This window comes from Platichthys flesus, chromosome 11, assembly GCF_949316205.1.
Source record: "Platichthys flesus chromosome 11, fPlaFle2.1, whole genome shotgun sequence".
Classification (NCBI taxonomy): domain Eukaryota; kingdom Metazoa; phylum Chordata; class Actinopteri; order Pleuronectiformes; family Pleuronectidae; genus Platichthys; species Platichthys flesus.
Genome location: NC_084955.1, coordinates 5,079,866 through 5,100,605, shown reverse-complemented (window position 1 = coordinate 5,100,605; position 20,740 = coordinate 5,079,866). Strand labels below are relative to the sequence as shown.

At 44.5% G+C, this 20,740-nt stretch overlaps 1 protein-coding gene across 1 annotated transcript in view; it reads right to left on the bottom strand.

Moving 5' to 3' along the window:
- Positions 1-1,217: 1,217 nt before the first annotated feature.
- The window catches only part of LOC133964996 (zinc finger protein 516-like), a 43,335-nt gene continuing 23,812 nt past the window's right edge, over positions 1,218-20,740 (bottom strand). The window contains exons 2-6 of the mRNA XM_062399356.1: positions 17,889-20,171; positions 12,635-14,026; positions 9,251-9,355; positions 6,811-6,881; positions 1,218-4,768 (exon numbers count right to left, since the gene is read on the bottom strand). Coding sequence (XP_062255340.1) covers positions 4,709-4,768; positions 6,811-6,881; positions 9,251-9,355; positions 12,635-14,026; positions 17,889-19,650 — 3,390 coding nt within the window. The 5' untranslated portion in view covers positions 19,651-20,171 and the 3' untranslated portion in view covers positions 1,218-4,708. The remainder of the gene's footprint in view (positions 4,769-6,810; positions 6,882-9,250; positions 9,356-12,634; positions 14,027-17,888; positions 20,172-20,740) is intronic.

The following is a 20,740-nucleotide window of genomic DNA, read 5'->3' as shown; positions in this document are numbered from 1 at the left end:
TTAAGTCTTAAAGCAAAAAAGGAGAACAACTGCTCCCTTTTTTACAATGAAGTTGGAAAAGATACAAAAAAAGCACATTACACTCTGTTCACCAGCACACCTATCCATCAAATACGAGCTCGCCTGACGTTCAGCGGAGTTTCCACCTCAGTCAGTCACTCAGTCAGTCAGTCAGCTTCTCTCCGCCGGGTGACAGAAAGAAAAGATGTCAGCGAACAGGTTTTCCGGGGAGCTCAGGGCCGTCACGTCTGTCTCCGCGGTGACTGATGAGGTTGGGAAGAGTGACGGGCAGCTGCAGTCTTTTCTCAGCCTGCAGGCCTGCCTGGCATTAACGTTTTGTGCCATGTTCTCAGAGGGAACCCGTCACTCAGCTGTCACTCAAACCGACAGACAGATGGTGCACATAGACGCCGAACATGAAAGGGACTGGCAGAGTAGCAACCGATCCCTAGGTGGTCCCTCGTAGTTGAAGGGCGAGGGTTTTCTCATCACCGTTGCTTGGCAGCTCGACTTCAGCTGCGCGGCCACACGTGGACATCAAGGTGCCAACGGGCCCGGGCCGACATCAAAGTCTCCATCCATCAAATGTGTCACATGCTATGAAAGTGAACAGCTTGCGGTGTGGCTGAGGTCTGATCTGTTTTCACCTCGTGTCCATGAATCATGACCACTTTCACTTTCTTCTGCAGGCAATGGAGATTATGTATGGAGCCCCGCCGCGGCCAGAAGGCACGATTAGACGCACCAGACTGTATTTAGGAAGCATGTTCGTGTGGTAGAGTTTCAAGCGACAAAGAGCATGCGTGGGAAGAAGATTGTTTAAACTAGTTTACCTGTTGGCACGCTTAGGTCCTCACCCCCGTCTTACACTGACTGACCCTGATTCCCAGGCTGGTCGGTAAGTGACAGACAGGTATGTTTCAGATAACTTTATTTACTGATGGTTATCAGGATGTGAAGCTTTCAACAAATGAGATAAAAAAAGTGAGGTAAGAAAGTATCTGATTATGAATGACCACAAGAAAATGCTAAATACATTTAATTTGTAATACTGTCAAAAATCACAGACAGCGCACTGCATTTTTCTAGTGTGAGTCAAATGGAAAATTAAAAATCGGAAAACTGTAACAGCCGCCCAAGCTTTTTCATCTCAACTTGGACGTGTTCAGTCAAAGCGGCAAAACAAGCGGAGCCAGATGAAAGGCGGTGACAACAGGTGGCATTTTCTGTGTCTTTATTGTGGACATGACATTACATCTTTTTGAAATGATGTACAAAAGTGTAACAGAACTGAGAATGGCTCAGACGAGGTAGAGCTTTCACATAGGCTTGCTGGCTTGAAAACAACACGTTATAAAACAACAACAACAAAAAAACACCCCAGACAAATCAAATGAAAACAAACCCTCCTGTCTACCCCTGTCCTCTTATCCTTTTTGAAGTGATAATAAATACAGATGTCAACCGAATACATTTGGAATAATAATAATGTCTTCTAAGGTAAATTACTCATGAAGTTCATCACAAATAAAAAAAGCAACAAGGACACAAATAAAACAACTTGAGAGGCATGACAAAAAAAAAAAAAAACAACCAAAAAGAAAAAGAACAACACCTGCCAGTGCCTGGGAGGGCAGCCATGACTAGCTACTGAACAAATCCTACAGTTTAGCAAAGAGAAAGACTAAAAACACACTCTTACATCTTTCTGAAAAAAATAAGCACTGCCTGATGCACCTAGCATTATCTGACTTCCCATGAGGAGACTTAGCTAAAAAGCTGTGCCACACCGCCGTCACCGAACAAATCATTCACCGCTAAAAACCAACGGGAATCGTCCTAAAGCCCCTGGAACAGAAATGACGTTGCAGTGAGTTAGCCGGCACAATTAAAGAGACATTCTCAAAGAAACCTTGTGGCTAGAACTGGACAAAATGAGAGCAGTTAAAGCAGTAACCTAGTCTAAGTGCACTAGTAATGCCATTTGGTTTCTACTGCTGTATATAAAGGGTTTGGTAAAAGTGGATTACAGATATACAGCTTATATTACATACACTCACTCCCACTTCATAGTTTTTCTAAGTCACACTTCGGAGTACAAATTCATAACTGAGGAGTTAATCTTAAAGGGAATTCTGTACATTGGTATTAGTAGTACACTACCACAAAGGTTAGAGTATCCATTTCAAGTATTTTCACTACCCACACCTTCAATATACACACTGTATGTGTATTATTAGGCATAATCAAGCACACAATATTGTATGCATATCTAAACAACCCTCTGGTATAGCACACCATGCTGTCATCCTGTAAAAACGTCTCAAAATAGATGGGATGTACAGTACTCTGTTCTCTCCGTAGACTTTAACTGGTGTAAATTTGGATTTTTTAACGTGTACAGAAAAAAAAAGGTCTCCACAAATCAACAGTTCTACCCTTGCTTTTTCGAGTCAAAGCTACTTTGAGCTACCTTTGCTTTTTCTTCTTCTACTTCTTCTTCTTTCCCCCCAGCGTGTCAAGGCATGGCTTATTCAATCTCTGCAGACCGCTGAGGGGAGGGAAACTAAGCACGGGACACCACAGAAAAGAACATGTCATCCTCGCAAAGAGCAGTTCTATACCTTTATAACCAGCCGACCAAAACTTAAAACAGGCTTTCAACGCAGAGGAGGTAGGCTGCTGCACTAAAGCTTCTAGAGGGAGGCTGGAGTACATAGGAGCGGGTGAACCTCTTACACAGTATGGAGAGGTTTGAAAAGAATGCACCTGCACATACTCTCACACACACACACCTGTGTTAAGGCTGTGACGGCGCTACAGTTTAATAGGCCTCAGAATGTGTCCAACTTGTGTATTTATCCCTGATCTCTCTGGAAGCCTGACCTCCTGACCTATCTCTCTCTCTCTCTCTCTCTCTCTCTCTCTCACTCTCTCTCTATTACCTTTTCCTTTCTGTCTTTCTAAAATGCTAATCTTAACTCAAGAAATGTAGGCCTTGCATACACTACTGCAGATATTCTTTGCAGATATGTTTCCCATACATATTGAACCTTGTTTTACAAAATATCTCCTTCCAGACGAGTACACAAAAATGACTAGACTCCAACAAGCATGCCAGGTCAGCGGCAAAAAAGTCCATGTCAACAACCTGTCAAATACCAGGGAAGATTTTTTATAGCAAAATATCTGCATTAGTATGAACAAAGCGTAAGATTCGGGGCATCTGTCCTAAATGTTTCATTGACAAAATCATTTGTTATGTCAAAAGTACATGTTGCACCATATGTCTGTTTTTGTTTAATTTGCCGGTTTTAAAGTAATAGATGAACAGTTTTGGAATAATGCACATTGATCCAGAGAACTCAGCTACTCAAGTTTTATTTTGAATTTTAGTTTTTTTTCTAACTTTCCAAATTAAGCAAATGAAGCTGCAATGTTTCACAATTATTTGAGAATGAAAACGAACATATTTTAAAAAGCAATAAAAGCAAGTTTTTCCAACACTAGCAGTACCATGCTCTCCTTTGCATGAACAGGACATAATCTGAGGCTTGATCTGTCTGATCCACTTACGAGTTCCTGCCACTCCCTCGGTTGTGGAGTCTAATTCAAAGTCACTCCCTGACGTGATGGAGTTATGGAGGAAAACTGCCTCCACTCAGTTCTTTCCTCTTAAATGGACAATAATTGAATGACCATAAAAGTGGTACGCTCATTTATATTGGCTATTAAAAACGCACACTCTTTTTAATGAGCACTAAAGCAGACACCCCCATTAGCGTTCTCTCTCTCTCTCTCTCTCTCTCTCTCTCTCTCTCTCTGTAATCCTACCTCTCTCCAACTCAGTCTCGCTCTCTCCCTAATCATCAGCTGTGCAGCCTCACACACATAGGAGTCGCCATCCACAACACTTAGAGCCCAGATGAGACGAGCTTGCAATGTGTCAGTGGACTGTTGATGAAGGGCAGAGCATCCTCTCCTCTCTCGTGTCATTTCCTGGATGATTGGTGTCCTGAGGAACGCACAAACTCATACAATAAGGCAAACAAAAAAGCCATGCAATGCCACAGTCCTCGACTAAAATCGTTTGCCTTTTGTCGAGATGAGCTAAGCAGGTGGTGGTGCCTCCAAAATGGCAGCGAGAGGTACGAATTTCAGTTCGTAGGACCCCTGTGTTCCATCGTCCTTTTACGTTGATGTAAACTTAAAACAACTGTCCTTATTTTGCCAAACTTCACAATTGAAAAGAGCAAACGTTGGCGAATCCTCTTTTCCTTTCCATCTATGCTTTCCTTCCTCAGTGGCCCTATATTTTCTGCTTTTACAACTGCCTAGCACAGCTTTAGCTAGCTTCTTAACAAAAACAAAAGTACTTCAAAAAAATTACAAGAACCTTCATTTTATACATTTCTTCTCGCAGGATACTCAGCGGAGAGGAGAGGCTCAAAAAGTCAATCATGTGTCTCGGGTCCCATTTGCAGATTTCTATGAGTGGTGGCTGTATTTTGGAGATGTTTGATGCCCTGACTAGTCTGGCCCCCAAAACCAGATCATAGTACATCCAGAGGAGATTGTTATTGTTGTGGCGTTGGTGGGTGTTTGGCAGCCAGCGCTCCTTGCTCCTCCAGGCTCAATGACAAGCTCCGTGTGTCTGGGTACAGGCTGTTGTCGAAAGGCATATGGTGGACACTCTGGACGTGCGTCTTTAGGTTCCCTTTCTGAGATGCTCGGTATGGGCAGAGCTGGCAGCAGAATGGCCTCTCCCCTGAGGAACACACACACACACACACACACAAACACAAACACACACACACAGTTGATAGGTCAGGTACAGAGGCCCCAAGTGACATTATAGATGAATACAACAGAATACAACATAAATCACAGATAAGACGGTGGAAACAACACAAGCGAACACAGAAAAACATAAAACCAAGACATGTGATGGTATTCAGAGGAAAGAAGGGAAACATGATGCAGGTTAAGAGAAGCGTTCACATTCCTTTTCTTTATTCTTACACTTAATTCAACTTAAAAAGTAAACGCTCTGCCATTCTATCCTGACCCAAATGGAATAATGCTTCCTTTCTGTTTGTGACACACTTCTCTACGCTTTTCTCTCAATCACACAAGCCTACCCTCCACCACACACACACACACACTATACTCTCTTTTCTAATTAGACTGACCTACAATGGCACAGACACCTCTGCGAGAAAAAAAAGAGGAAAAAAAAAATAATAATAAAGTACGCAACAAGCACCTGAACAAAACAAATGAGATTGCCATTTAATTGCACCTAATTATCATTTTGATAAATGGAGGAATATCAAAGCAGGGAAACAAATGACTCCCCTTGGCCCCTCCCACACCCCCTCTCCCCGAAGAAGAAACAGGGAAATATAGCTGTTATCATACATCATCAGTAACACAACAGAGAGGAAGAGACGAAGGGGGTGAGAACAAGAGATAAAAAAAAAAAAAAAAAAGATATAATTAATCACACGAAAATCAAAGAAAAAAGAAACAGCTGGAAAGACGGCAAGGGTGAGACGTGAGAGGAAAGCGAGCACCTCCACGACACGTCCTGTGAGGAAAACATGGCTGACGGGACCGATGCACTACATTATACTAAAGGTTATCGTCACCGTAAAGCAGCGTCAACACTACATCTAATTGGACCCCTCTGCCGCGCCTGCTCCCATCATTCATGGCGTGCGGTAAATCTGAGAGCACGAGGGTGTGTGGCTGTGTCTGTGTGTGATGGGTTTGATTAATTAAGATGGAGGCGCAGCGTGTGTAGCATCCAGCTCGCTCCGAATGTCAAATCAGAACAGATATACTCCTGTGTTCCCTCGGCCTCCATGCACGTCACTGGGAAGGTGTTAAATTTGTCAGATATTTAATAATATAATAAGATATTTACACGTTTACTATAATACAAGATAAAGAAAAGGATGAGCTGAAGCCAGCGGATATTTATTAAAATTATCAGTAATTTATTATCGAATGACCTGCCAATTAGTTAACTGTTCTTTTTTTAGTCATGGAAGTTGTGGTGTTATTGAACTGCACCTCCCTACAGACACATTTGAAGGTGTCAACTTGAAAACATGCTACTTATTCAGACGTTATACTGGAAGAGTTATAGATGATGGATGGCTGCAGCTGCACGATCACTCGTCATGCTAAGTGCCTGTATGTTACTCTGATGTATGTCCCAAATAGACCAGAAACAGAAAAGCTCATCACTTACAATGGAGGAACTGAAGGATGTATCCGACTCCAGGTAATGAGCATGTAACTGTGTTGTGTTGGCATATCTCTTATTAGAGCAGAACTTTACTATTGGACACTACACTGTGTTTGCATTTGAGAGGTTTTTCATGTGTTTATGAAATGAATATATAATCGAAACCCAGCAAATTCATATCAATAAGAAACATTGCAATGTTTAAGGTTTTGAGGGAAACTTTACAAATGCCAAGTTGCTTTTTTTCAATTAATATGAGAACCATTAACCCTGTCTAATTAAAATATGAAAGCCACTGAATGTGTACAGTCTGATGTCAGGTGTGATCCAGCTGTGAGGATGCCAGGTGTTAATGCCGGGTGCCACGTGTGACTGTTACACATGAAGAAGAATCAAGAAATGGAAAAACAGAAAGATGGTGCGGTGCAAGACGGACACTGACACGCACATGCGGAGGTGAGGCGGTAGAAAAATCATAATAACAATGGTAAGAAAACATGCAGAAGCGATGGATGTGGGTGGGGAGCCCAGTGATTAGCCATCGTGCCACATACTTGTTTGGGAGCCTCAGAAGCGGTGGCGTGAGCGTCAGTACCTCTGTGGAGTCCGTTAAAATCAAACCCAACTGTGGGGGGAGAAGGAGGGGAGGTGGGGGAGGGAGGGAGGGAGGCAGGGGGAGGAAGGGGAGGAGGGCATTTGGTTAAAAGCTCTACCAGATTCACACAACCAATTTTTTTCTCTCTCTCTCGCGCTCTCTCTCTCTCTCTTCCACCACCATCGGCATGCAGTAAGGTTTGCCACCAGCGCCCTCGTTAATGGAGGGGAACTGGCAGTGATGATGATGAGGATGATGGCGATGATGGTGGTGGTGATGATGATGGAACCTGGTGGAGGCAAGTCAGTGATTTAATATGACGCATGTTAATGGAGGCCTCGGGGTGGCTGGCCTTTTTCGGCGTGTGCACGTCCATGCTGAAGACAACCGCTGGTGACAACATTAATTACAGCCTCTGCAAGTGTTTACAGAGCCTATGCATGGCCGTGTGTGTGTGTGTGTGTGTGTGTGTGTGTGTGTGTTTACAATAGAGCTCGGGGGGAGGCTGAGCACTGCATCACTTACCATTTGGCCTCTGTCACTTAGAATCACTGGCGGTGCCACATATCATTCACACTCTCTATAAAGAAGCTACTTAACTCACTGTCTACTGTGATCACCGCCAACTCGGCTGATGGACATGACAGGAGTGGATGGGAGGTAGGGAGAGTGGAGAAGACGAGAGGTGGAGGAAAAAGTGGAGGAACGAAGAGGAAAGGAAGCAGATATGATTGGGAAAAGTTAGATGAGAGGGAAAATAGAGGAAGAGGAAGAATAGAGAAACAACAACAAAATAAAGTAAATAGGAAGAGAGAAGAGACAAGATGAAAGTGAGGAAGGCAATAAAAGAGAATGTGTCGGTAAAGGAGATATGATGGGGAATTAAAGACTGACAGGAGAAATAGGTGAGATGAGAGGAAAGAATAAAGGGAAGGAAAGGAACGGAACGGAAAAGAGGACATGAGGACAGGAGGAAATGAAAAGTAGACGGGGAAAGGATAAAGTAGAGGAAAAGGTGGGACGTCTAAATCAAGTGAACGACATCGGGACACATGCAAATGGATTCATGAGGCTGGCGTGGACAAATGCTGTTCTGCTTCATTAGAATGCACAATTCCATCTCTCTAATTGACATGTGATTAATAATGTATACAATTTGTCACAGGTCAGTATCCGGAGCAAATCGTGTTTCAGTTTAAAAAATAGAGACAGCTGCCCGGCCCAGGGCGGGGACGGACTCACAGACCGGCTGTCACACTCAGCTGAACAAAAAAGATCGGTGTTGATTTATTTTGGCGAGCGCAGGAGCACAGTCGACGTATGAAGAGTCGGATGATGAAATGTCGTCCAGGATGTGAATCTCCATGCATATATTCTCCACATCTCACGTGAGTGTTTCTGGGTGGATGAATAGCCGTGCGGGTGAGGATGTGTGTACACGGGTGGCGAGGGGAATGAGTGACTGTTGAAGGAGTGCCGAAAAAAAATGGGAACATCGAGTAATACATGAATAACAAGTGGCTAATGAGGTTGTTCTACAGGTTTGAGACCTCTCCTACCCACAGCACAGTGCACTGAAGCTGTCAGCCGGGCTGCTCTTTGCAGAGGTCATTTGTCTGTGTTACGATAGACTCTCAGTGACGGATGCTCCTGCAAAAACTTCTTTAACTGTTCCTGCGAATGACTTTAAAAACTCGACTGATCGATCTGTTTAATCCATTTGTCCTCTTCCGGGGTCCTGGAAAGCCAGCGTCCTTTTCAATAGCTCAAAAACTGGAATGAGTCAAGTTTTTACAGATGTAGTAGATTAGTCTGCGCGACTTCTAATGATGAGCAAGTTAAGCAGGTTTCAACAGAGGTTGAATGGCAAACTCAGAGTTTCTCTTTGAACGACGCAGCAGGAGATTTCCCGGTCAGATGTGTTGACAGAAATCTCCGGAGTGGTTAGGTGAGGGTTGTAAAAAATCTATGCAGTGGAGGTCACGCATTTTTGTTTCCAGCACTCTGACGTATCAACCCTTATCACCAAAAGCTCTCTTGACATCTTCCTCTGTGTCTTCTACATGTATGGCACCACATTTTCAACCTGATTTTTTTTTTTTATTCTGTTTTCTGCCCATCACATGTCGCCAACATACCCATATTCTTGTATGGGCCAGCAGACATTATCCAGAGGTGTTACCTGAGAGAAACCCCAGACAAAGTCAGCAGCCCCTCCGGAGAATGTCAGGATTTTCTCTGGAGTTCAGTGCATGTCTGAAAGCACTCGTACTGATATTGTATCGCCTTTTATATTGATTAGGAATCCATTCAGTTTTTCCTTTTTTATCTCCTGCATGTGTTTATGTGTAATCAGTTTTCCTCTGAGTGTGTGTGCGCTCCTGTTGGCTGTATTTTACCTGTATGGGATCTCATGTGCGTGCGCAGGTGGCTCGGCTGACTGAAGCTCTTCCCGCACTCCTGACAGATATACTGCCCCTGTCGCATGAGAGACCTCAGCATCCCTGATCACACAGGGAAAAAAGAGAGGAACACACATTCAAAAAATATAAATAAGGCAAATCATTTCAACCTGGAAGTTTAATCTGGTAAAAAAAAAGGTGTACGATGTGAATCAAATGAATGGAGGGAACATGAAGCTGATTCAGCCTTTTGAGGATTGAAGAAGAGGAGGCCTAAAAAATAGAACATGGATTATATCTCTCTTACTATCAGCAGATAGCATTTTGCTAAATTTGATCCCTATGAGTTTTTTTTTTCGTTCGGCTCTTCTCACCGGTCAGTCCTTTGATCTGAAAATAAAAGCCCTTTTTGAAACGTGATGTGTGTCCATCCATCCATTTATACTACTTATTCCTTAAGGCTCACCAACATATAGAGAGAAAGAAACATTCTCGCTCACATCCACACTTACGGCCAATTTAAAGGTTTCCAATTAACCTAACCTACCTGTCTCTGGACTGTGGGAGGAAGCTGGAGTACCTGGAGAAAACTCCACTCAGACCCCAGCAGAACCGAGATGTGACCCGGGAATTTTACATTCATAGATCAAACACACACATCAAAGAAGAAGCAGAAATTGAAATCACATGACAGACAAGTTTTTCTCACACACACACGGGCCAATCACATCTTTTTTGCGTGTCCATGTGACATTTTTCTACGAAGACCGGTGGGAAATGTGGACTTCATTATCAGTCGATTCCGAGGCAGGAGACGGTTTTGCGTGGCAGTGTTTGCGGAGAGATCGAATGGAGATGTAAAGGTCAGTGATGGGCAGAAAGTGAGTGGTTGCACAGGAGCACGGAGTCCGGCTGGAGCGGTGGAGGTATGCAGCGTCAGTAGTGGACTTGCGCGAGCATCATTAGTATGTCTAATGTGTCATTATGAGCGGCTAGCTCCAGGGGCTGGGCTGCAGCTGTCACACAGCATCATCTCAGCGGCTGACAGCCAGACACACACAGCACACACACACTCCGCATAAATTACAGGCAATTAAAACGCCCCGGCTGTGATGTGCCCGCTCCGCTGCCCGTGTGTCACATGTCAGGTGTGTGTCCGCAAGTGTATGCATTCCAAGAGTTATATTTATGTGTGTGTGTGTGTGTTTGCTTGGGTCCTGGCACACACTGGCTACATTTGCACTCACCCACGTGCACAGGGGGATGCAGTAACACTCGCATTACATGCACAAGTCACCTTTACAAATTAAATGTCATACAGAAGCAACTTGTCGAATTTTGATGATTTCAAAGCTCACATATCCCATCACATGACTTGACTAAATGCAAAATAAGGATAATCTTTCTTTCTTATTCAAGGAGCTGCTGAGGAGGCTCAGATGTTGTCTTCACTTCCCAACTTTTTCTTTTTTATATTGTTATGCACTTAAAAATATATACTTATTTATTATTTACAAGAAACAAGTTGAACCGACACTTTTAACATTTTCGGACAACTTCTCAAATGTTATTCTGCAGAACTGCATAAATGTAATGAAGCCGCAGCATTCTTTAACCTAAGTTACAGTTCCAATGCTGTGACACACATCCTATGAAGAGCATCACAGGAGTAGTTGCAGGTAAATTAATTCAAATGCAAATCTTTCAAAGATGTTTACAGGTGTTTATTTTAAGTGCAGTTTAAAAAACCAAAAGGAAACCCTAACAAATAAAACCAGCCAATTTCCAACTGAACATAGAGACAGTATAAGAAAAGTGGCACCGAGAAATGAATTGTTATGGGATATGAAGTCCAACTGTCTATGGTAAAGCAGAGTCTAAGCAAGCGGCCACTCAGCGTAAAGGAACCTCTTGTTGGAACTTAAATGACTGTAATTCAGGCATTTACATTTGTATTATATAGTTATCTATGTAACAAGGACCTGGAGTCCGTTTGATGAACTCCTGACCTAACACACTCACATGCAATCCTGTGACCTCTCTTTCTGAAATATAACAGACCTGAGGGTCTGGGGGTTTGCTTTACCTCTCAAATGCCCCAAGCATTAAAGCTGGCATATACCTGGCCAGTGCCCGGCCCACTAGTTGTGTGTTTTTTTGTGTGTATACGTGAAAAGCGGTGAGTGTTGGAGGGACGCAGCCCGACAAGGAGGACGGGGAGGCGGAGGAGGTGACAGAGAGTGTCTCTGGCAGCCGGACTGCTGGCCTCTGGATACTCTACTTCTACTCTGCGGCCGCCAGCCCTTCTCACTGATGCACTAATGAAAGACAAGACAAGGCTGGATGGAAACACACAAGCAGACACACACACACTGGCACGAATATTAGAGAGGGAGAAGGGAGAACGACTCAGTTGCTCAAAAAAGGTCACTTTATAGCATGTGACTCAAAGGGCTAAGGCGGATGGTGACGATATGTGCCTGGACGGGTGACAGCGATGTCATGCGTCCGCTCTGGGGCTGTTGTCTTTGACCCCTGGCTCCGCACAGCCCCACTTGACCTTAGAGACACAACTGAAAATAGGCAAATAATTCGGATGTTGGGTAATGACCATTTCCAAAGCAGCTGGTGGGGTAATTATTCAGTCTCATCTCCCTCTTTGCCTATTACGTTCCCGCTCTCTGTGTTTTGCCCCCCCCCCCCCTCCACTCGCATCTGTGCGAGCCCCTCGTCAGGCAGAGCCATGACCTAAACAGTTTGTGACAGCTTTCTGGGAGAGTGGAGCTGGAGACTAGGCATGCCTCGCAGACCTGAGAGCAGCAAAGGTTCTGTCACGTCTTTCATACAAAAAAAACAACACACTTTTGAATCTGAAAACCTGAGCACACACGGACACAAGTGGACAGACACACATGCTGCCCTAGATTCTTTTATCGTACCAGGTAAACGTGTGTCTGCTCATTTAATGTATCTCCCCTTCATTAATATTCAAACCTTGTCAGAGTGGGGCAGTATGTGTGCCGGCCATGATGAGTGAGTGAGAGTGTAAGGGAGAATAAATACGTGTATCTGACCGAATATGGCTCGAAACATTGAGTGTGGATCTGTGTGTCTTTTACTGGTTTACCTTGTCAAGTCCAGTAGCAGCTAAACAACAAGATACTCAGTGGCTGAAAAACATTCTCCTTCAACTCATGACATTTGGCATTTTCACCGAGGCCAAAGCTCCCTGGGCATATTGTGTGTGAGCTGATGATGGGGGATGAAGACGACTATGGCATTTCAAAGTAGCAAAAGACAAATTTTGCTTTGTGTTACTGCAAAATTTGTAGATGTTAATCAGCCCAAAAAAAGGACAAAAGATCAAAAATGGCTCCTTACCAGTGGGATCCAACATGGCGTTGGCTGCACCCCAGCGGTGGTATAAAGTGGCCAGATCGTGGGGGCTGTAGTTCTTGAGGAAGCTGAGGACGTCATTTGGCATCTCCGGTGTCTCAGCGATTGGCTCCTGCTTCACATCTGCACGAGACTCCAAAGGCAATGAAGTAGAAGTAGAGGAGGAGGCGGAATTATGCAGAGTGCCTCTGCGTGCCTGGGGGGCTCCATAGTTGTCTCCCGCTGCGGAGCTATGGGTGATGGCGCTGGGCCTTGTGGCGTTAGCCCGGCCCTGGCTCTTGGAGTTGGGATGCGGCTGATGAGGGGAGCCCCTGGCCCGGCTGTACTCAGCAAGGCCATGTTTGCTGGACAGCATGAAACCGAGACCCTCTTGAGGCATTAAGTAGCGGTCGGCCATCCTGGAAACTGTGGCGGAGCTGGGGCTCGGTGCTGAGGAATGTGAGAGGGCGCCACTGCTCTTCTCTGTGGAGCCTGAGGATGAGAGCGAACTTCCCCTTGGGTAAATATCCACTTTGGGTCTGAAGCGGGACGGATAGCTCTGGTCCTCAGTGTGCCTGATGCTGCTGTTGGCGCTGACGCCTGGCTGTACAGGGACTCTCCCCACATGGGTGCCCGAGGAGGAGGAGGAACCCCTGGAGAATGACGTGGAGGGGGTACAGGAAGATGATGATGGTGATGACGATGATGATGTTGATAATGATGATGATGATGATGAAGATGATGATGATGATGATGGCGTGGCTGCGTGACTGGCTGGCTTGTTCTTCTTCTGCACCTCACTGGCGTCGGTTGGGGGCTGGGTACGCTGGGTGCGGATCAGTGGAGGCAGCGGTGGACACTCTTTTCCCTCCAGGACTGGTGGGGGACCGGTGCGCCTCCTGGAGGATAACGAGCCGTCCCGGGAGCCCTTTGAGTTGTTCTTAAAGGCCCATTTAGGAGCCAGATTGGAGCTACTGCTGTTGATGCGGTGAGCCACAGTCTGGTGCATCCAGAGCACCTCGGGATAGCGGGTGGAGTGGGAGCAGAAGGAGCACTTGTGGCTAGGGAGGCTCTTCCTGTCCAAGGTGAGGGAGGCTATCCCCCTCGTGCCATCAGCCCTCACACACAGATCCACAGGGGTCATGCTGGGGTCCAGATGGGACGATCGAGCACCGAGGTAAGCCAAAGGGTATGCTGAGCTTTTCAGCCCCTGGAGAAGAGCTTTCTTCAGCTTGGGATAACTGCTGGGTGTGCCTCTGTCCGAGCTAGAGCTGGGGCTGGGGCTGGGGCTGGGTCTGTCTTCGGGGGCGGGCGGGTGTTTGACACGAACATGAGTCAGATAAGCCTGTGACTCAGAGGTAACAAAGTCACACAGGCTGCAGATGTAAGGGTTCTCATCTGTAGGGGAGAGATGTGACAACATAAAGGTCAATGGCTGCAAAATAAATAGTCTAGATTAAACTCATTACTTCAGTTCATATAATCGGAAACCTCATGTAGTTTTGAAGAACAGCCACCAGGGTGCAGTATTGGCCACTGTTCTCATATCCCCTCTTTTAATTTTACATTGACAGAAACTTCTCTGCCATAACCAGGCCTCTTACATCTGCTATCGTAAGAGAACTAAATAAATATAGATTAAAACAGACAACAATTATTACATCACATCATTGAGAGATGTTCCAATCATTTATGTGAATTATTCGTTTCTTTTAACTCGGTTAATATATTCAGCTTGTGTCAGTGAGCACTGTTGATTAATCTCTATGGTAACTGTTGGGATGTCAAATGTTCTACATGTTGATAAGCAATCTCAATTGATAACATACAACATTAAGATAGAGCTGAATCAACACTTACTTTTTCCACAGTAAAATACGTAAGTAATATGAAGGCTAAAAATTTAGATCAGTTATTGTATGAATATGTGTATGTATTGGCATTGGTTTGGATTCTACATGTGTTAACTAAATTGAGCCCATGCTGCTGATTCCTGCTGTGTACTATTGCAATCTCCCCACAAGGGGGCGTATATGCCCCATCTGTCACTGGAAAAGTTTATGTCTAATTATAGAATTAGAGGGGGAGATTAATATGAAGAATAACAAAAAGGATCGTAATTACAGTTAAAATGATCATGAAAATACAGTGTTGTAAAATATAAAATCCACAGATTGGATTGTTTGAACTTAAACATGTTCCAGGTCATGGAACCTTACACACATGAATATTTTACAAAAGTCTCCTACAGAAGAACAGATCACAATACTGTAACTAGGCCATTATTACCATCTCCACCACCCCTCCTCGGTTTTACAACAACACCAGTAACCTGCCATCTGTTTTTCATTTGGCTTCCTGTTTGCAACTCTGGCCAACACTCACAGCTCAGACTGTGCCAAGGTGAAGCCCCAGGACTGGGCAGTTTAGCAGGCAGGGTAGTAACACTGATGTGGCCTCTTTATAGGGCCCATACTGTTCTTATAAAAATCATACAACCAGCTGAAATAGCATGTTTATATACATGTTTTAGAAATATCAGCGTAAACCTGAATCAGTCTGACAGATACACACAAACATGGAACACCGACTAACACACACCCTGCCCCACACACCCTGCCCAGCCGTATGGCCTCATATTCTGACACTGCAGTAACTTGTGAAAGCAGGAGGAAACCACATATGTATCTTAGAAGCACACGAAGGATCCATCTTAACTATCCATGAAAATACTGCCTCCTAATTTCTCACTTGTATAGAGCTGGTGAGAATAACGCTCAGGTGTCAGCTCTCACCGGGAGAGAAGCTGAACTGAAAAATGTCCATAGCTTTACAGTTGTGAGAGTGACTGGTGCATATATCTCAATACAACTCTAATTCTTTCATGTAAATCGTCAACTATGTTTGAGGGTTAACAATCCACTACTTTTATCAGTCATAAATAAAAAGGCCTACGTGCATGTTGGTATCTGTGTGTATACACTCCCACTTCTCATTTGCATTCCCAAAATGTAGCAAAATGGCTGTAAGGGACGACAGAGTATTTTGGGACTACATTGTCCTCTGAGTGTCTCTTTCTCCATTGCCCTTATCCCTCTCCATCGAGAGGAGACTATAAATAACCAATCCCTCAGACATCAGGCAGCCTGGTTGGCTCAATGGTAAGAGGAGTGCATGAGTGACAGAGGAGGTGTCACAGGAGGTAACCTAAGAGATTAGAGAAGAAGTCAGTGGGGATGGGGAAGACAGGTAAAGGGAAGAAGGACGGACAAATCGACAGAGGCCTTTAGATCTTGACAAGAATGTTCTTTGGGCAAATGCTCATATATCTTCATAAAGGACAACTTTGTCACTAATATTAATTAGACCGACACTCAGTAGAGTGATATCTAGATCCATGAATTATTCTTTGAGAAATAAAATCACCCTATATTGCAATATAAAGAAAATGAAATAAAATTCCAGGACCGCCTGTAAAATCTCATGGGTCATGTCCCATTCCTCCATCAAATTTCAGGAAATTTATCTTTGCATAATCCAGCTAATTAACACTGTAGAGCCCAAGGACCAAAACTCCTCATAAATTCTATCAAGCTGCACCAAATTGCACAAACTCATAAATATCAACATGTCAGATTTTCATCAAGACCCATGGTTCATTTTTGAGAAATCAATGAAAATGTAGAAAAAAATTTGAAATGTTAAAGAAAGTGGAGAAAAAATCCTCGATCTGTCCCTTGATCCAGAGCTGCAACAAAATTCAAGGTTCTTCCCTGACCCATACTGTATCCTCCCACCAAGTTTCATGGTGATCCATGGTCCCAACCAAATGCAGATTAGGTCTGATTACATACTGTACATTTATATACAGCTGAGTTTAAAAGCCCTTAAATTGTAATTCCTGCAGCCACCCAGCAGGATGCCAATGTTTTTGGCGAGAAAATGCTTTCACTCATAAAAGAAGCTAACCACACCTTAAACTGCTGGAGCACCGGACTTGTATGTTTCTACTCAAGTCAAATAATCCTATATTGTACAAATCAAAACATCAGTGAAGGGTAAAAGGAAACATGCAGCCAGATTTACATGGCAAAGACAGAAAAAAGGACATATTCACATGAGATAAGGGGTGGGGGGGAGGGGGGTTTCCTGAGACAGGAAGACCTGAAATAGCACGCAGCTCGATCAGGCCTGAAGAAATGTGGCTGCTATTTTTGAATGTCTGCACTTACACGCAGGAATGGAAACAATCACTACAACTCTGAGCGATCCACTGCACTGTCCTAACCTGGACCAACAGGGTTTTCAGGGTGTTTGAAAGCTTAAAGACAAAAGCCAGAGATCTCAGGTCCTGCACACAGAGGAATCCTCCCTTCAACATATTTCAACCCTGAGTGACCGTGGGTGTTTAGCTCGTCCATGGGTGGCTTGTCTCCCTTTTTTTGTTCTGCAGTGTTTATTGGTTGTGGAGGTGAAAAAATGATAGGCATTCCAAAAATGCCCTCTGCTCTACTGACATGCCACAGAAGAGACAAAATAAGTTTCACCACATTCTTGCTCTGTCAAACAAGATAATTGTAGTGTAGTAAACAGAAATTACAGAAGAACTTGAAGTTTATTGCATATATTACAGAGTTTGTTATGTGCAACTCTGTGAAAAGAAGTGAAGTAAGATGATGCAATTTCTCTATTTTCCCACATGGGGGCTCTAGTTCCCACTCCATAGGGGCTGAGGCGCTGAGGAGCTGCACCTACACAAAGGACAACTCATCAACAGATGTTTACTACAGAGTGACAGAGCCAGAGGCCCTGAGTGGGAGGCTTGAAAGGAGCTACAGTTATTTCTGCAACAAAAAGACTAATGCAGACTTTACCCATGCACGCATTTTTATTTTTTACATTTAGGCAGTTATATTTTCTGATTGTTTTATGTGAGTAAATTAAATCAAATTAGATAACGGTTGTAAAAATGGCCTCATCAGTGACTATAATAAAGCAATCTGTAATGCTCTGACATTCAATTAAGGAAAAACCCACTACATACAAAAGATCATTTGATGCTATGATCAACTATAACAATAAAACATTCTTCATTTAAACTGTTTGTGATGAAAAGATTGAAACAGTGCAAATTTCCTAAATACTTTCCCAAATCACAGACATTTACCAACCGTAAGTTTAGTTGAGTTATAGATTGTATTAAAGTTAATGAAAATGACACAGCATTAAGACGGAACAAAGAAAGATGTTGTTGACTAACCTGAAAGCCCTCCAGAGTTTGCACTACCAATCTCTGAGGCCTGATCTCCCAGGGTAGAGGCCGGTGGAGAGTCTCCGTACCCTGGGGTGCAGGGCCGACTGGGGGAGCCTGACTCTGGATCACTGGTGGAGCCCCATCGGTCTTCCCTTGCAGTTCTTTCCTTGTCCCCTGCGGACGCCCTGCGTCCGTCTTTCCTGTGGACCCGCTGGTGGACGATCATCTGGTGACGACTGCGAAACACCTTCCCGCACTCAAAGCACTCGTTGTACTTGGAGGACGACTGCGACTGGGATGACCGTCGTCGGTCATGGCGAGACGATGGCCGGTACTCGGAGTCGCTGAGGTTCTCTGGCGTCCGGTCCCCTGAAGAGCCATGACTTCCAAACCCAGAGCTGCTGCGTCTGCCTGCGCTGCGCTTCTGTTGACCTTGAAGGACATAACGACTGCTCGCCTTCTCAAAGACCACAGCAGCTCCAGCAAGGGCATCCTCCCCGAAACCTCCTCCCCCATAGGAGGCCTTGAAACTATGCTCTACTGGCTCCACAACTCTTCCTTTAGTGGCTAATTGCCAGGCCTGGTAGCTGCAAACTGGATCTAGCTCAAGAATTCTTTGCCCAACAATTTTCTCCCCTTCACTGTCTTTGTCCAGGGTCTTTTCCTCAACAGGTCGGATGTTTAAATAGTCTAGAAAACGTCTCTTAGCAGCTGGTGAGTCCTCCTCATCACTGGCTCTGCATTGGCTCTGGGATTTCTTGCCATAGCTGACACCATGAACCTTTTCGTGGACTCTTAGGCTCTCTTTGGTGTGAAACAGGTTCCCACATTTAGAGCACATTTGATAGGTAGATGTTACAGCGCCAGAAGCAATATCAGGGTCCTGCGCTACATCGTTGATGGTGGCCGGATGCTCAGTTGATTCTGCTTTTGACCGTGACCTAGATTTGGTGTTGTGTGTTTTCATGTGAGATTTGAGAAACCAAGCTTCGCGGAACCGTCGTCCACAAATACGACAGCAGTGGTCCAGGACCCCTGCGTGTTTCTTCATGTGCGACTTCAGAAACCAGGCTTGGCTGAAGATTTGGCCACAGGTCTCACAGGGGAAGGCCCCATCAGCCTGGGCTGGGTTGGCATCAGGTTCAGTCACAGCCTCTTCCTTAACAGCCGTCTCCTCTTCTGCGTCTGCAGTAATGTGGACCTTTTCAATGTGGCTGAGGAGCTGATCTTCTCGCTGGGCCTCATAGCCACAGAGACGGCAACAGTAAGGCCGCTGGTCAGTAACAGACTTCTCTCTTTTCATGCTCCTTGCAGGCCCTTTCCTCCGGCTCTCTTCAACACTATCCCCATTGATCATCCGGTTGCAGGCAGAGCTACTTTTAGTTGGACTCGTACCTCCATCGAGACCCTCAGAAACACTCATCTCCTCCTCCTCAGCCCCACCTTCTTCATCCTCGTTGGAGTGATGGCTAGAGAGTGTGCCCAGTTTATGGCTGCGAATGTGCACTTTGAGGTTGCCTTTCTGAGAGGCCCTGTGGTCACAGTAGGGGCATTTGTAAGGACGTGCACCAGTGTGGCGTCTCATATGCTGCGACAAAGAGCTGAGGAAGGGGAAGCTGCGTCCGCAGACAGTGCAGTCGAAACTCCCAGGGATTTTGTCATCCTCACCCTCAATCTCAATCGCATGATTAACCTTGTCTCTCAAGAGCTTTTCCTTTTGACCTCCAGCCTGGGTCTCCATCACCTCCATATCGTCTCTAGTATTCATGGTACTAATCTGCTATATCTTTCTTGCCTCTAGCGAGCTAAAAAGAACTTGAAAACTCTGCTATCTGCAGTTGGACATCTAGGGAATTCTAGAGCGCCCTGGTTGACCAACTATAATGCTATCTGCCTCCAGTCATCCAGAAATCCAACTGCTAACGCAGCAGCTCATTCAGCACTCTCTCCAGTGCCACACCATCAATCCATCTTCAACGAGCACTGTCATTGACCATTAACAAAGATGTCGAACCTGTTTTCAGCCTAACAGAGGCCTAGAACAAAATGGAAACCTGAGATTCTCGTTCTCAGAATTAAGTGAAAGTTCTCATGCAATTTCAGGTCATCATTATGTCAGTGGCAGGAAGTTTTTTAGAGGTTTCTGTGTCAGCGCAGTTAATTCAACAAACTTCTATTCTTCATGTCACTGGCGTCTCTCCTTCAACCTCAGTTTTTTTGTGTATCAGCAGCTTTCAGGTCATGTAATAGGGAGCTCTCTGTAGTGCAGCCTGCATGTATATCATCCACCTGTGAATGAAGAACAAAGAGAGAGGTGGTGGGAGACAGCAAGTGGGGAGGAATGGGAGAAAAGAGACAAATGGAAGATATTAGTGATTCTGCAGTAATTTTTTGAACAAATTCAGTTTCCAGCCACATTCAGTTACCATTTGCATAAACGTAGGAGAGATGGTTGCATTTGCCTATGGAGCGTATGTGTCATGAAGTAGACCCGCATATGTTTGTCTGTTAATGTATCTGTGAATTAAAAAGAGGGTAAACCGAGACTTTAGGTTGGTGATCAAGTCCCTTACAGGTTTGAGACTGCAAATGCTAATCCACAAGCAATTTGTGAATTGAAAATATTATATTTATTATAACCAAACCCTAAATATATGAATTTCATGTTTGTATTAATTCATTGAATCAGTTGTAACAGTTATATTTACCCATGTTGTGGATACATCTTTGCAATTCCCCAAAATGTGGTGTAAACTATGAGTTTGAGTGAAGATTTACATATTTGACGCACTGTTGTCATGAATAAAGTCCACCGTGTCTACAAGGATTACACTGCACACACACACCACCACTATGAT